Here is a 15,585-nt window from a genome sequence, read left to right on the forward strand (position 1 = left end):
CCCCCTCTCCGCGCCTTTGCCTTTCTAAATCCGAGGAGAGGAGATCTTTAAATAATCCCAAGACCTCTCTGAGCAGAACCAACTATTTGTTTTGTCTTGGTGCTTCGGTTCTCTGATGGGTGTCTCCGCTGCAGGAAGCCGGATAGAGAGTACACTTTTCTTCCAAGTTGGCTGCGGCGGGAGGAGTCAATACTTTGCACAGCACTAGCCAAGACCGGCACCCAGCGCCTCCGATGCAGAACTGCAGCAGTGGTGACTAAATCCTCTCCAAATAAGGAGCCAGTTAGGAGAAAAATCGGCAGTGTACTGATAGTGATACTTTCTTCCCATTTTAAAAGAACTTTTAAAAAACATTAAATATATTTACTATATCTTTAGTCTGTTATTTCTTTTAATTTGAGCTTCATCCATCCAAATCAAGTACCTTTTACTTGTCAAAGGGCAGAGATAATCTTGCTCAATCCCGTCATGTTTTTTAGTTTCTATTTTCATAAAATGGTCATAATAACATCTTCTCTGCTTACTTTAGTAGAAATGAGGACCAAATAAAATGATACATAGAAAAATCATACGAATGAAAGCTATTTTTGGTGATGGCAGAAGACGCAGTATAAAGATGCTTGAAATATCAGCTTCACGTGTATTGTTATTGCATTCTATTTCCTTTTCTTCTAACTTCTAAAAGTTATAATCTCATAGCTTTTAGTTTCATCCTATGTTTCACTTTCTTCTCTTTTATCTTTATTATTTCCCCCCAAAAGAAGTTACAGGTAATGAGGAAATGATTGACCTTATAAAATAGAAGTATAGCAAGAAGCAAGAGGGTCTCTTTTCCTTTGTTTCCAAGTGTCTACTTTTAATTAAATAAGTATGATTGAAATTTTTACTTTTTTCTGTAGAGGTGGGGTCTCACTATGTTGCCCAGGCTGGGCGTCAACACCTGGCTTTAAGCAATCCTCCCACCTCAGCCTCCCAAAGTGCTGGGATTATAAGGCATGAACCACCCTGGACCAGATGAAAAACTTTCACAGAAGACGTTTCTTCATACTACATCACAATTGTTCTGAACCGTACTGCTTCTTCTCAAGTAGCCTGACAATGATGTGTTTATTAGGATTGGGGAGTGAATTGTGAGTCCTTATAATTATATTATTTAATTATGTAAGTAATCTTCCTGTCCACTTTTCCTTGGTCCCCAGTTTACCATCTGATCATACCAACCTTTTGTTATTTACACTTTTCCCTGGTCAATAACATGCCATTTTCCATGTTTCTCACAGGTGTCTTATAGTTTTAATTACATTTCCAAACCAGAAAATGTTCTTAAAGAAATTATCTTTAGCCTACATAATGTATTGTTATTCTAAAACCAGGCAGGTGTGCAGCAATAAGCAATGAGTTCCACACTGAATTTACCTTATAGTGGAAAAGCATTATAGCATCTTAAACTAGTCATGATATCCAGAATTCTGGACAGCCACTCATTGTCACCTTTATACAAACATCAAAAACATAACTGACTCAAGACTTTGCTCCAAAACATTCCAAAGCAAGGGCCTTCCCACACAATGCCAAGTGTTCATTGTATGAACACTTCAATTGGTATGAAAAATTATTCTTCAGAACACATATAAAACTAAATACTCAGATATTTAAAAGTATATGGTATATATAGTACGTACATTCAGAATGTATGGATCAAGCATTTTATAAAGTCTGTTAGTAGTTTATAGAGGGTTTAAAGATATTTTTCCATTGCACAAAAAAGTTAACTCAGAGGAAGTGTACCCAAATCTATAACCTTTACTTTTTTCCCAAACACCCTACTCTGAGAAGCATATAACATTTTCTTTAAAAAAAAATTGAAAAGCAAGTTTTCACATAGGAGTGAATGATGTCACACCTATTCTATAGATTCTCTTGTTACTCTTTGAATGCATTCACTATTCAGTGAGTTTGTACATTTTACATTTTGGTCAGAATGTCCGTGTGTGTACGTATGTGTGTTTGTGTGTGTGTATGTGTATATATGTGTGTGTGTGTGTGTGTGTATAATTGACTGCTCTTTAATAATGTTTAAAAAATAAAAATCAAGTGATCTTAGGTTCTTTAATGTGTCAATTAACCTTTCATGTGGTTGAGTAATGTAGCTTACTATCCCATTTGTAATATTTTATTACCTTTTCCCCTTATTTAGTCATTATTTGAAGCTGATGCTCAAGGTGTTAAAAGTACAAAATTTGAAGGATTAAGAATATTTTAATAAGAAGCATCTGAAAATCATCTTCAGCAAATCAGATGCAGAATGGAAATCTAGTAGTCCTTTCATTACATAATACATCCTCCTGGAATTTGAGGCACTTAGACCAGTATTTCATTAAGGCACATCTATTAATTTAAGATGAACACATCCCTTAGATATGAAATTTAAAATTTTGAACCATCCTTAAATTGAATTCTTTTTTCAAATACAACCTTAGACTCAAGTAATAAAGAAGAATTGCACCTACACTTAAAGAAAAGCTAACATTTCAGTAGGTGCTGATTTTAATAAGTAAAGGGTTTGTCTACAACAGAAGATGCCAGGTATGTGACATATTTACATCTATTGAATGCAGCAGTATGTAACTCTTTGGAGGCTTTACATCACAGAACAAAGCCCAACTTTAAGGTTCCTTTACACTGATTTCTTCTCTCAACAAGCCCACATATCCAATAATTACATGGCTTAACACAAACTTTCCAGACTTTAGAATGCTACATGTTATCATCACTATAAATTTAATCTACTTTTCTGATATTTATGATGCAGAAGTTCTCTGTACCTTTCCACTGATTTATGTAAATACTGTAAATTATTTCCTTAAACAAATTGCAGGTAGACTAAAATATCAATCCTACACATTATCCTTTCCAAAACACGTACACTAACGGTGTCTACGCAGACACTCAAAAGAGAACAATACATATAACAATTTGAATTAATAAAACATCTCTGCTATTAATAGAACTGCAGTTCCAATATAGCAAAATATTTGGGTAAAATGATTATATTTAACCACTTTCCTTTAAAGTATTTGTTTCACTTAAGTCTACAGATATCAGCTAGACTTCCCAAAACAGAATTTGAAAACAAATGGAGAAAGAGTGAATTGAAAAAAATTAATCTCCAATAGAGCAAATAATATTCCACTATTTGCATAACTAGCTGATTTTGAATATGACAGATAAATGAAAAAAGAAACAAACAAAAATGTTCTGGTCATCCTTACCGAAAGAGAAAACTAACCTGAACTCGCCGTTCTTCTTTGTTTGCATCTACCTTATCAGACATCAGAAGAGGCTCGCTTTTTTCACAGCTCTCTTCACTAAGGAGCGTGTCTGCATAGTTGGGCTGGGGAAAGATCAGGTGACTCTTCCTCGAGTCTGCGGTGAGGGAGACCTCGTGGGAATAGGTCTGCAGGAAAGCCCGAACCCCATCCATGCCCACAAAGTGCGAGGCGGGCACACTCGCCAACCTGCTGCCTTCAGCCTGAAGCAGGCGTGACTTGTGCCAGCGCCTCAGTCTGAGTGCCAGCAGCACAATGACAAAGGCCAAGAAGACGCAGGAGACTGCAGCCACTGCCACCACAAGATAGAATGTGAGATCCAAATCCTCAGGGTCAATGGGGGTCTTCATACTGCCAAGGTCAGCAAGGATGTCAGGGATCCTGTCTGCCACGGCCACCGTGACTGTGACGGTGGCTGACAGAGGGGGCTGGCCATGGTCTTCCACGGCCACTATGAGGCTCTGCTTGAGTGCGTCTCTGTCCAGCAGGGTCCGCGCTGTCCGCACTTCGCCTGTGTGCAGCCCAACCGCAAAGAGTCCAGGCTCGCTGGCCTTAAGCAGACGGTAGGATAGCCAGGCATTCTGGCCTGAATCTTTGTCCACCGCTACCACCTTGGTCACCAGGTAGCCAGGTTCTGCGGAGCGGGGCGCCAGCTCCACGCCCGTGGAACCGTCTGTGGGGAGGGTGGGGTACAGGATCTCGGGCGCATTGTCGTTCTGGTCCAGCACAAACAGGCTCAGTGACACGTTGCTGCTAAGTGGAGGGTTCCCATTGTCGCTGGCTGTCACCCACAACTGTAGGTCTCTCAACTGCTCATAATCGAAGGATCTCAGCGCATACAGGACACCGGTGTCAGAGTTAATGGAGACATAGGAGGACAAGGGCGCCCCCTGAAATGTGTCTTCAGCCAGGGAGTAGGTGACTCGAGCATTGTCGCCGCTGTCGGGGTCATGGGCTGTCACAGAGAAGATAGAGACACCTCTGGGGTTGTTTTCTGGGAGAGAGGTGGAATAGGAGGCTTGAGGGAAATTGGGTGGGTTGTCATTGACGTCTGCTACTTTCAAGGGGATGTGGTTTTCTGCAGAGAGGGGCGGGGTTCCATGGTCAATGACGGTTAAAGTGATATTATAATCTGAAGTCTCTTCTCTGTCCAGGTTTCTAGTTGTTAATAGGTGATAGTAATTATCAACTGACTTCTCCAGTTTAAAAGGCAAGTTCCTAGGAATAGAGCATGCAATCTCACCATTTTCTCCAGAATCACCATCATGTACACTAAACAGCGCGATTACAGTTCCTGGAAGACAGTCTTCAGAGAGGGAACTGGTCAGAGAGGTGAGGATCACTTCGGGGGCATTGTCATTCACATCCTGTACTGTGACCACCACCTTAGCGCTGGCAAGAAGAGCGCCTCCATCCTGAGCTACCACTTCCATGAGGTAGAATCTGGATTCTTCATAGTCCAGCGGTTGTAGAGTTGAGATTTCCCCCAGGTTGGAATCAAGATGGAAAGTCTCCGAAATTTTGTCTTCTTCATTGCGAAAAGAGTAGGTCAATTTCCCGTTTATTCCCTCATCTGGATCCGTGGCGGTTAGCGTGAGCAGCCGAGTGCCCACAGGTATGTTCTCCGGAACACTCACGCTGTACTCGGATGGCGTGAACAGGGGTGCATTGTCGTTTGCGTCGAGTACTGTAACACGGATGTGCGTGGTGCCGGAGAGTACCGGGTCTCCGCCATCTAAAGCTGTGAGGAGGAGGTCGTGAACAGTCTCTTTCTCGCGGTCTAGGGGCTGTTCCAACACCAGCTCCGGATACTTTTGTCCATCAGTTCCGCTTACCACATCCAGAGAGAAGTGCAGATTGGAGCTGAGCTGGTAACTCCGGAGGGAGTTCACACCCACATCTGCATCCCGCGCGAAGGGAAGCACTAAACGTGTCCCTGCAGCCGCATTTTCATTAACTTTGACTTTTAACTCCTCATCCCGGAAACGCGGGAAGTTATCATTAATATCGATTATTTCTACTTCTACTACAATAATTTTCATTTTGTTCTCAACTAAGATGTTAAAGTTCACCACACACAGCGGGCTCTGAGCGCAGAGCTCCTCCCGGTCTATCCTGCCCGCGGTGACCAAGCTGCCGCTTCGCGGGTTCAGAGCGAAAAGCTGCGTCCTACCTCTGGAGATGATGCGGACTCCGTGCTCCGCCAGCTCCCGGGGCTCCAGTCCAAGGTCCTTGGCGATGTTGCCGACGAAGGAGCCTTTGTCCAGCTCCTCCGGCATCGAGTAGCTGATCTGCCCGGATCCCGGTTGGCACAGCGTCCCCAGGAGCATGAAGGGCAGCAGCAGCTCTCCGCAGGCCCAGCGCCTCGGTGGACTCGCCATTGCCTTCTCTCTGCCCAATTTTCTCTTAGTTCTGGTTCAGCCTGCTGTTTCCTTATTTATCTAAAGCCGATGGGTACATATTCCCCGACGAAAATGGGCGTGGAGCGTTGGCTTTTCGTAGGAGCTTGTCTGGTTTGTGTGTTTAGTATGGAGGGAGCAGAGTCGGGTCGCCTCTGCTGCAGCTCCTTTCCCACTTTGGTCAACAGCGACGCTCAGAGTCCTAACCAGTGACTGCACCAAATTCCATTTTTATTTCTCCTAAGTTTAGTTGTAATTTTATTTCTAATAATGTTGCCATATCCTTAATGTTTAACTGTGTAACATTGTCTATGACTGTTAATTCAGCTTTAATTCTGAAATAGCAAGACTTCCACAATTACTGAGATCAATATTATTAGATTCCAATACCTTACAAAAATTTTATTTAATGTGTCACTGGGGGAGCCTATGTCCTTTATTTACTTCTTACCTATGTTTAGTCCTTTAAATTAGGACATTCAAATTCTTACCTTTGTAGAATTCAAGATTTCATCTCTTTATTAGGATGCATTTAGGAAAACGTGCTTATTTGCACATAAGAATGCCAAGGAAACAAACCCAATTCTCAATGCACCTTTCCAAACAGGACTACTGATTTATATAAGTTATATTAGCTGTCATATGCAGAAGAAATACAGATCTTTATTACTTGTGAGGACTTTGAGAAAGTTTCTCCACTATCTCAGACAGTGTTAGAGTAGGGTTAACTAAGCATTTTTACGTTTTTCTATTATCATGTTCAAATATTTGTAGTTCCAATGACAATCAGTATAGCAACTGTGGAGGGTGGGGCTTTATTTCATCATCTATGCAGGAAAGCATGACCAGATACTTATTGAGCAGTACTGAGTGGCCTTTCTATGTTGAGACAGTTATTTAGTGCTATCATCTTTATATGACAACAGAAATAGAAAAACCTCTTGATTGAAAAAAATGAACATTTCAGAAAGTCATTTTGTTTAATGACACTTTCATAGAAAACTAAGAAAATAAAAATTCTATATAATTAGGAAATTCAAAAGCAAAGATTTGAGTAATATTTGGTAGAAAATGATGTGAACATAGGTTGTAAGATTTTTCTCAATGTGTAATTTTTCTCAAGAGCAATTTGTTAAAATGCATGTTAGAGAATGATTTCTCACATTTGTTAAATGCACTCTTTATAGCAGACACCTCAGACCTCAAACATTGCCTATCCTTTAGAAATATGCTTGTGATTCCAAGACACTTAGCTTACCCAGTGTGGGTCTTCAAGTCAATGGGACAATGTCCTACCCATGCCCTGCAATTAACAAGCCATGCCATTATGTAAAAGTCTTTCATCTTTGGTTCCCAATTTCCAAAAACTACTAAAATGAAGACTCTCTTTACTCTGAAGTACTATGATGCTAAGAGGAAGTAAAACAAAAATTTGAATAATAAAGAGCCTGAAGGTGAAAGTAATTGCCTAAAGTCCCAATCGTAACAAATCTTCAGAGAGAAGCAAAGACGAGGAAGAAAAAGAAATACAGTGCAGTATCTCATGTGATAAAGGTTTGCAATTATTGCTAAATAAATCTCACACTTCAGAGAGAAAACACTTAAAATTAAGTTAAATAAGATTAAGATAATTAAGGCACAACATTGACCAAATCTAACTCACAGACAAAGAAATTGCAATGGAACTTCCTACCCAAATTAGGTGAAACAATAAAACCAGAAGTGAAAATAAATTAATTAAAGCTCACCTTTAAAATAGTATCTGAGGCAAAAGGGACCCCAGCGTCTGCATGATTTGTATTTTGTTCCCAAGAGGCATTGTCACAGAGGAGATCTTGTGAGGGAACCAATTCCGGGGTTACGTTCAGAAAATTAAACTCTGTCTTGGCTGATTGTGAGGCAACACACAGGTTGTAGGAAAAGGGCAATGTTCCCTCACTGTAATTGGGGAGAACCCCAGGTCCAGGCTTGGAGCACTGACTAGACTGAAAGCAGCCCCAAGCGTCTGAACTGGAAGAGCGTCGCAGGCGCAGGGAGATTGCCAGAATCACCGCGAAGAGGAAGAGCACTGAGATCAAGGCCAAGGCCACCACCAGGTAAAACTGCAGTTCCGTCTGGGGGTCAGAGGGCTCAGGGCGGTCGCTAAGGTCTGGCAATACCTCTTGCAGGCTATCCGCGAAGATTAGGTGCAGCGTGGCGGTGGCGGAGAGTGGCGGCTGTCCTCCATCACGCACAGCGACCAGCAGGCGCTGGCGGGCCGCGTCCCTCTCGCCCAAGGCACGCGCTGTGCGCACCTCACCCGTGCGCAGCCCCAGGCTGAAGAGCCCGGGCTCGCTAGCCTGCAGCACGTGGTAGGACAGCCAAGCGTTGTGTCCCGAGTCTGCGTCCACCGCCACCACCTTGGTCACCAGGTAGCCGGGCTCTGCTGCGCGTGGCACCATATCGAAGAGGGCGGAGCCATCGGGCCCCAGCGCGGGGTACAACACCAGTGGCACATTGTCATTGAGGTCGCCCACTAACACGCGGAGGCTCACGTTGGCGCTGAGCGCAGGTGAGCCCTGGTCGGTGGCCTGCAGTGTGAGTTCGAAGGCGCGCAGCTGCTCATGATCGAAGGCGCGCTGCGCGAACACCACCCCGCTCTGCGCGCTCACGGACACGTAGGATAAAATCTCCCGCGGCTCCAGGTCGCTCGCTACGATGGAGTAGGAAACTTGGCCATTGGGGCCCAAGTCAGGGTCAGAGGCACTGATTTGAGCGATAGAGGCGCCAGGAGGATTGTTCTCTGCCACGTGAACCATGTAGCAAGTCTGTTGGAAAAGTGGGGCATTATCGTTGACGTCGGAGATGTGCAGGGTGACAATTATGCTGGAGGAGAGAGGCGGCTTGCCCCCGTCGGTGGCTGTGATGGTGAGATTGTATTCTGGGATCTCCTCCCGGTCCAGGGCGCCGTCTGTTATTAGTCTGTAATAGTTCTTTGAGGAAGATTTCAAAATAAACTTGGCATTTCCCAACACTTGGCAGTAAACTTCTCCATTTTCTCCAGAGTCTCTGTCTCTCGTTTTTATCAAGGCGATGACCGTTCCTGGTGGCGAATCCTCTGGTAGGGGAGTAAATACTGAAGTCACAATAACTTCAGGTGCACAATCATTCTCATCAAGAATTTCAACTTGGATACTGCAGTGGGCTGCTAGATCTCCAGGATCTTTTGCTTCAATACTCAGAGTGTAACTACTTGCAATCTCAAAATCCAAATCATCCTTTGTCGTGATTTCTCCTGTTTTTTCATTTAAGTTGAAAAAGCGTTTGACTTGTTCGTCCACATTATGAAAGGAGTAGGTGATCTCCGCGTTTATGCCTTCATCCTGGTCAGTGGCCGTCACTTGAAGCACAAAGAAGCCCGGGGGCACGTCCTCCCTCAGGGTGACCCTGTACACATCCTGGCTGAACACCGGAGGGTTATCATTGGCATCCGTGACTTGGATTCGGATTTGGGTCGTGCCGCTTTGAGGTGGGTCTCCGCCATCCACAGCTGTGAGGACCAGTTGATGGAAACTATGCTCTTCTCTGTCCAGAGAATGTTTTAGAATCAGCTCAGGATATTTACGTCCATCTGGAGTCTGTTTCTCAGCGAGATCAAAGTACTCGTTGTCATTAAGGTGGTATCTTTGTAGTGAATTAGGACCAACATCTGAATCCAGGGCTGGGTCAAGTGGAAATGTTGTACCTGGCTTAGTGGATTCGCCAATTTTTAAATGAATCTTACTCTGTTTGAATAGTGGGGTATTATCATTTATATCCTGCACAATTACTGCTATGTGGAAAATATTTAGTGGGTTTTCAGCGACAGTATCGAAATCCAGAACACACAGAGGCTGCTTCCCGCATATCTGCTCTCGGTCTATTTTGTCACCCACAAGTAAGTCCCCGCTTTCTGGGTTTACTGTGAAATATTCCCTCTCTGCGCTAACCCGCAGCTTCCGGGCAGGCAAGTCCCGGACGCTGAGCCCCAGATCCTTGGCGAGGTTTCCTACGACAGAGTTTTTGGCCAGCTCCTCTGGAATTGAATAGCGGATCTGGTCTGAGAGAGCCCCGGGGAACAAAGACAACAGGAAGGGCAACAGTACCTGCAGCCACCACACCAGCCCGTATCTCCCTGCGCTAGTCTTCATCTTCTGTCTCCCTCGGGCTCCCTGTGCTCCTTTGCCCATAGGAGGAATAAGCCTTCCGAGGATGGCAGAATCCGGGCTCAGGTCACTTTTCTGCTTTTGTTTTCTGTTTCCGAATCTACACTGGCCTCCTCTGCGTGGTTGGTTTGTGCAGGAAGTTCCCTTCTAAGAGGCTCCCAAAAGCTTCTCTGGATCTTCTCTTCGTTCTTTTGACCGACAGCGACGCTCAGAGGTTTTCTCAGGAAACTGCACCAACGGCTTGTAAATGTTTGCTAAGAACATTTTTCTTTTCTTCTTCTTCTTTTTTTTTTTAATTTATAAAGTCTTCATTTGTTTTTAAATATGCGAAATATTCATATAGTTCCAAATTCAAAAGGTGCATTCATCCCTGCTTTAGATGAGGAGAATTGCTTTCACAGGGGAAATGAGTGTTAACGTTTCTTGGGTATCCTTCTGGAGATATGTTTTACATAGTGCAACGGATTTTTATAAATATTCTGTCTCCTTCTTTACACAAATGTAAGCATACAACATACCATGTTCTTCACATTGCTTTTATATTTGTTATATCTTAAAGATCATATCAGTACACAGAGAGCTTTCCCATTTATTTTTATAGTTATCTAGTGGCCCATAATATAGTTATCTAGTAGTCCATAATATGAATATACAACAATTTGTTTAATCAACATTGTTATTTACTAAAAGAAACTCACTGCCCATTCTAACAAAAACACATTTTTTAAAAAATTTGATTTTAGGTTATAAATTATCTACTGCTTTCCTAGGCCTTTAAAACGTATGGCACTCTCATTCTGGAATATATTCCTAATGCCAACACCTGAATATTCTTGACACAGTTTCAGGCCAATTGAGCATTTCCAAATTATATTTTATGGCTTAATTACTTTAAACAATCTCTCCTCAGATGTGAGTTGTCTCTCAACATTCACTTGTTATTTCTGCTTTCTGCTTACCAACCCAGGTAACTGCATATCATATTCCAGCTTACTCTACATATTGCACCACATGTTTCTATGAATACAAAACCATGTAGAAACTAAAACTCTCCTTTGTAAATCAAATTGAGGCATATTCCACAGTCTATCACTACAACTTCCAGTTATCAAATTACACTAATTTGTGTAAGCATATGCATTCATGAATTTTGAATTAACTCACAGAACTAAATGAAAGCACAAAGAACAAAAGTGTTGTATATCCCCTACACACAAAATATTTTCCCACATATAAAATAATCCCAGAGCCACATGGTGACAGAAATATCTGATAGCAATTTGTAGCAATAGGGATGAGGCCAACTTACTAAGCAGCATAAATCATATCAGTCCAGAACCCAAGTAACTCAACCTTTGAAAGAGGCTCACATGATGAAAAGAGAAAAGACTCCAAAAACTTATATTTTTCCTTAGAAATCAAGAAAGTCTCGCCTTTTCACAAGATGGCACCAAAAGCAAAGAAGGAAGCTCCTGTCCCTCCTAAAGCCGAAGCCAAAGCGAAGGCTTTAAAGGCCAAAAAGGCAGTGTTGAAAGGTGTCCACAGCCACAAAAAAAAGAAGACCCGCACGTCACCCACCTTCCCGCGGCTCAAGACACTGTGACTCCAGAGACAGCCCAAATATCCTCGGAAGAGCGCCCCGAGGAGAAACAAGCTTGACCACTATGCTATTATCAAGTTTCCGCTGACCACTGAGTCTACTATGAAGAAGATAGAAGACAACAACACACTTGTGTTCATTGTGGATGTTAAAGCCAACAAGCACCAGATTAAACAGGCTGTGAAGAAGCTCTATGACATTGATGTGGTCAAGGTCAACACCCTGATTCGGCCTGATGGAGAGAAAAAGGCATATGTTTGACTGGCTCCTGATTATGATGCTTTGGATGTTGCCAACAAAATTGGGATCATCTAAACTGAGTCCAGCTGCCTAATTCTAAATATATATATATATATATATATATATCTTTTCAACAACAACAACAACAAAAGAAATCAAGAAAGTCTCAATAGTGATGTCATGATAGGCAATTTAAAAATTATTAAAGTTACTTCTAGAATCTACTTAAATATGAGTGAAATTAACTTTGAAATATTTCTCATAATCACAGGAGTGCACCAAAGGAATCACGTATAGTCACCGCTGGTGCATCTCAGAACAGCAACAAGAAAATACTTGAAATGTAACAGTTCATTGAGAAAATATCCTGTTAAAGTTATATCTAAAAGTTAAACTCATAAGTTGCCAGTATTCTTAAATTGATGTTGCCTATTATAATGCAAAATACCCTTTCAAGGAAGGAAAAGTAAACTTCAAGTAAAGCATGGTACAGTATAAAAATAGGAAATTAAAAAATCCTCAGTCCAGATCCAATAATAACTTCATGAGAAAGAATATTGTAAACGTGAATTTACACAATTGCCTTCTATTTCACAGGTCTCTTGTATCTTTGCAGTAACACCTAAAGGAAAAGGAAATTTATTCTTTATTTTATTTTACTTTATTTTATTTTACTTCTTGGAGACAGAGGCTTGCTCTGTCACCCAGGCTGGAGTACAGTGGCATGATCTCAGCTCATTGCAACCTCTGCCTCCCAGGTTCCAGCAATTCTCATGTCTCAGCCTCCAGGGTAGCTGGGACTACAGGCGTGCACCACCACGCCTGGCTAACTTTTTGTATTTTAGTAGAGACTGGGTTTCACCATGTTGCCTGGACTGGTCTCAAACTCCTGAGCTCAGGCAATCCACCCTCCTCACACTCCCAAAGTGCTAGGATTACAGGTGTGAGCCACCGCACCCAGCACAGAAAAGGACATTTAAGGAAATGAGGTGGTTTAGAGTTGTAAAATTAGAAAATTCTGGCTGAAACTACAACTGAATGAAGACCAAAAAGGATAATAAACATTTTTGTGTAGTAAAGACTGTTGGTCATTACTGAAGGGTCATCCACCAGTTCTCTTTACAGCAATAAAATATTAAAAGAGGCACCTTTATTTGATATGTTACATATGTAATAGGAGACATTTACACAACTCTTTGTCTATATTTCAGTGTGGTATGATCTATTACAAGATTGACTCACCTGAAGATTAAGGTCTCCTTTTGTTTCAAGTAAATCCTGAGTTATCAGAAGAGGCTCGCTTTTCTCACAGCTCTCCTGGCTGATGAGCGTGTCTGCATAGTTGGGCTGGGGGAAGATCAGATGACTCTTCCTCGAGTCCGCGGTGAGGGAGACCTCGTGGGAGTAGGTCTGCAGGAAAGCCCGAACCCCGTCCACGCCCACAAAGTGCGAGGCAGGCACACCTGCCAACCTGCTGCCTTCAGCGTGAAGCAGGCGTGACTTGTGCCAGCGTCTCAGCTTGAGTGCTAGCAGCACCGTGACAAAAGCCAGGAAGACGCAGGAGACAGAGGCCACTGCCACCACGAGATAGAGTGTGAGGCCCGAGTCGTCTGGGTCTGCTGAAGGCTTGAGGCTGCCCAAGTCAGCCAGGACATCTGGGATGCTGTTGGCCACAGCCACAGTGAGTGTGACGGTGGCCGAGAGAGGGGGCTGGCCATGGTCCTGGACGACCACTACAAGGCTCTGCTTGAGCGCATCTCTGTCCAGCAGGGCCCGTGCAGTGCGCACCTCGCCTGTGTGCAGCCCCACTGCAAATAGTCCCGGCTCGCTGGCCTTGAGTAGGCGGTAGGACAGCCTGGCATTCTGGCCTGAGTCTCTGTCCACTGCCACCACTTTGGTCACCAGGTAGCCGGAATCTGAGGAGCGGGGTGCCAGCTCCACACCAGTGGAGCCATCTGTAGGGAAGGTGGGGTACAGGATCTCAGGGACATTGTCGTTCTGGTCCAGCACAAAAAGGCTCACTGACACATTGCTGCTGAGTGGAGGGTCTCCACTGTCACTGGCTGTCACCAGTAGCTGCAGGTCTCTAAGCTGCTCATAGTCGAAGGAGCGAAGTGCATATAGGATCCCAGTATTGGAGTTGATGGAGACATAGGAGGACAGGGGTGCATCCTGGAAGGTGTCTTCGGCCAGGGAGTAAGTGATTAGGGCATTGTCACCACTGTCAGGGTCTTGAGCAGTCATAGATAAGATGGAGGCTCCTCTGGGGTTGTTTTCAGGAATGTAGGCAGAGTAGGAAGCATGAGGGAAAGTGGGTGGGTTGTCATTGATGTCCATCACCTGCAGTGAAATATGAGTTTCTGTAGACAGTGGAGGAATTCCCTGGTCAGTTGCAGTTACAGTGATGTTATATTCTGAGACTTCTTCCCTGTCCAGTGTTCTGTGTGTCAACAACCGATAATAATTTTCATAGGTCTTTTCAAGTGTGAATGGCAGATTATCTGGAATAGAACATGTGACTAGGCCATTTCCTCCTGAGTCACTGTCATGCACGTTGAAAAGTGCAATTACTGTACCCGGGGAAGAAGTTTCCTGGACTGAGCTGGTGAGAGATGTAACTGTGACTTCTGGTGCGTTGTCATTTTCATCCAGAACTGTCACCAGTACCTTGCTTCTAGCCCGGAGACCAGGCCCATCATGGGCTTCTACATCTATGTCATAGAATCCAGAGTCCTCATAATCTAGATCCCCCAATATTGTTATATCCCCACTCAGAGAATTTAACTGAAATAGCTGTGATATTTTGTCTCTTACTTTCCGGAAAGAATACGTCACGTCTCCATTGGCTCCTTCATCTGGATCAGTGGCTTTTACGGTGAGTAGCCGAGTGCCTACAGGAACGTTCTCACGAACACTTACGTGGTACTTGGGCTGAGTGAACAGGGGAGCATTATCGTTGGTATCCACAAGTATTATGAGAATCCTGGCAGTGCCAGAGCGAACTGGGTCACCTCCGTCGAAGGCGGTGAGAACGAGGTGGTGAACCGCCTCTTCCTCGCGATCTAGAGCACGTTCCAGCACCAGCTCTGGGTACTTAATCCCATCGGCCCCGCTTTGCACGTCCAGGGAAAAGTAACCGTTTGAGTTGAGCTGGTAACCCTGCAGGCAGTTTACCCCTACATCCGGATCAAAAGCTTCAGGAAGAGGAAATCTTGTCCCAGGATTTTCATTTTCAGCAACTTTTATTTCCCTCTGTTCTGTCCCAAAACTGGGTGGGTTATCATTAACATCGATTATTTCCACCTCTACCCGCAAAATCTTCACTGTATCTTCTAGGAGAATCTCCAGTATTGTCACACAGTTTGGAGATCTGTCGCAGAGCTCCTCCCGGTCTATCCTACCCGCGGTGACCAAACTGCCGCTGCGCGGGTTCAGGGCGAAAAGCTGCGTCCTACCTCTGGAGACGATGCGGACTCCGCGCTCCACCAGCTCCCGGGGCGCCAACCCCAGGTCCTTGGCGATGTTGCCCACCACTGAGCCTTCTTCCTGCTCCTCAAACACCGAGTAGCGGATCTGTTCGGCCCTAATTTCCCCCAGAACCCCCAGGAGAAGGCAGATTTGGAGCAGCCGGGTGCGGTCTGGGCTAGCAGGAGGCGCCGCCATTACAACCCCGCCGCGGAGTCGCCTGTGCTTTGGTTTTCCCTCTGTCGAGGCCTGAGGAGCCCCAGGATATTCTGGGTCCAAAATAAAGTGCATTCACAGCCGGAGCTCTCAGGGCTTCCGCTTGAAGCTTTCATAAAGCTCGAGAGCCAGTGCTTTGTGCTGCAGCAATC

The 15,585-nt window shown here is 44.1% G+C and overlaps 3 protein-coding genes and 1 pseudogene across 3 annotated transcripts; 1 reads left to right on the top strand and 3 right to left on the bottom strand.

Annotated features, from left to right (window-relative positions):
* Positions 1-3,246: 3,246 nt before the first annotated feature.
* On the bottom strand, positions 3,247-5,873 carry LOC112617206 (protocadherin gamma-A5). Its single transcript, XM_025373960.1, has one exon. It carries the CDS (start codon positions 5,708-5,710, stop codon positions 3,269-3,271), a length of 2,442 nt encoding a protein of 813 aa, XP_025229745.1. The 5' UTR covers positions 5,711-5,873; the 3' UTR covers positions 3,247-3,268.
* A 1,537-nt stretch (positions 5,874-7,410) lies between these two features.
* On the bottom strand, positions 7,411-10,705 carry LOC112617202 (protocadherin gamma-B2). The gene has a single exon (XM_025373957.1). The coding sequence runs from the start codon at positions 9,934-9,936 to the stop codon at positions 7,462-7,464; it is 2,475 nt and encodes an 824-aa protein (XP_025229742.1). The 5' UTR covers positions 9,937-10,705; the 3' UTR covers positions 7,411-7,461.
* Positions 10,706-11,356: 651 nt separating this feature from the next.
* Positions 11,357-11,827, top strand: LOC112617207 (annotated as a pseudogene).
* A 1,125-nt stretch (positions 11,828-12,952) lies between these two features.
* Positions 12,953-15,585, bottom strand: LOC112617201 (protocadherin gamma-A4-like). The gene has a single exon (XM_025373956.1). It carries the CDS (start codon positions 15,506-15,508, stop codon positions 12,953-12,955), a length of 2,556 nt encoding a protein of 851 aa, XP_025229741.1. The 5' UTR covers positions 15,509-15,585.

The sequence above is a fragment of the Theropithecus gelada genome, unplaced genomic scaffold, assembly GCF_003255815.1.
Source record: "Theropithecus gelada isolate Dixy unplaced genomic scaffold, Tgel_1.0 HiC_scaffold_15894, whole genome shotgun sequence".
In the NCBI taxonomy this organism is placed as follows: Eukaryota; Metazoa; Chordata; class Mammalia; order Primates; family Cercopithecidae; genus Theropithecus; species Theropithecus gelada.

Coding starts and splice junctions, on each gene's coding strand:
- LOC112617206 (XM_025373960.1), bottom strand. CDS start 5,710: ATGGCGAGTCCACCGAGGCGCTGGGCCTGCGGAGAGCTGCTGCTGCCC.
- LOC112617202 (XM_025373957.1), bottom strand. CDS start 9,936: ATGGGCAAAGGAGCACAGGGAGCCCGAGGGAGACAGAAGATGAAGACT.
- LOC112617201 (XM_025373956.1), bottom strand. CDS start 15,508: ATGCACTTTATTTTGGACCCAGAATATCCTGGGGCTCCTCAGGCCTCG.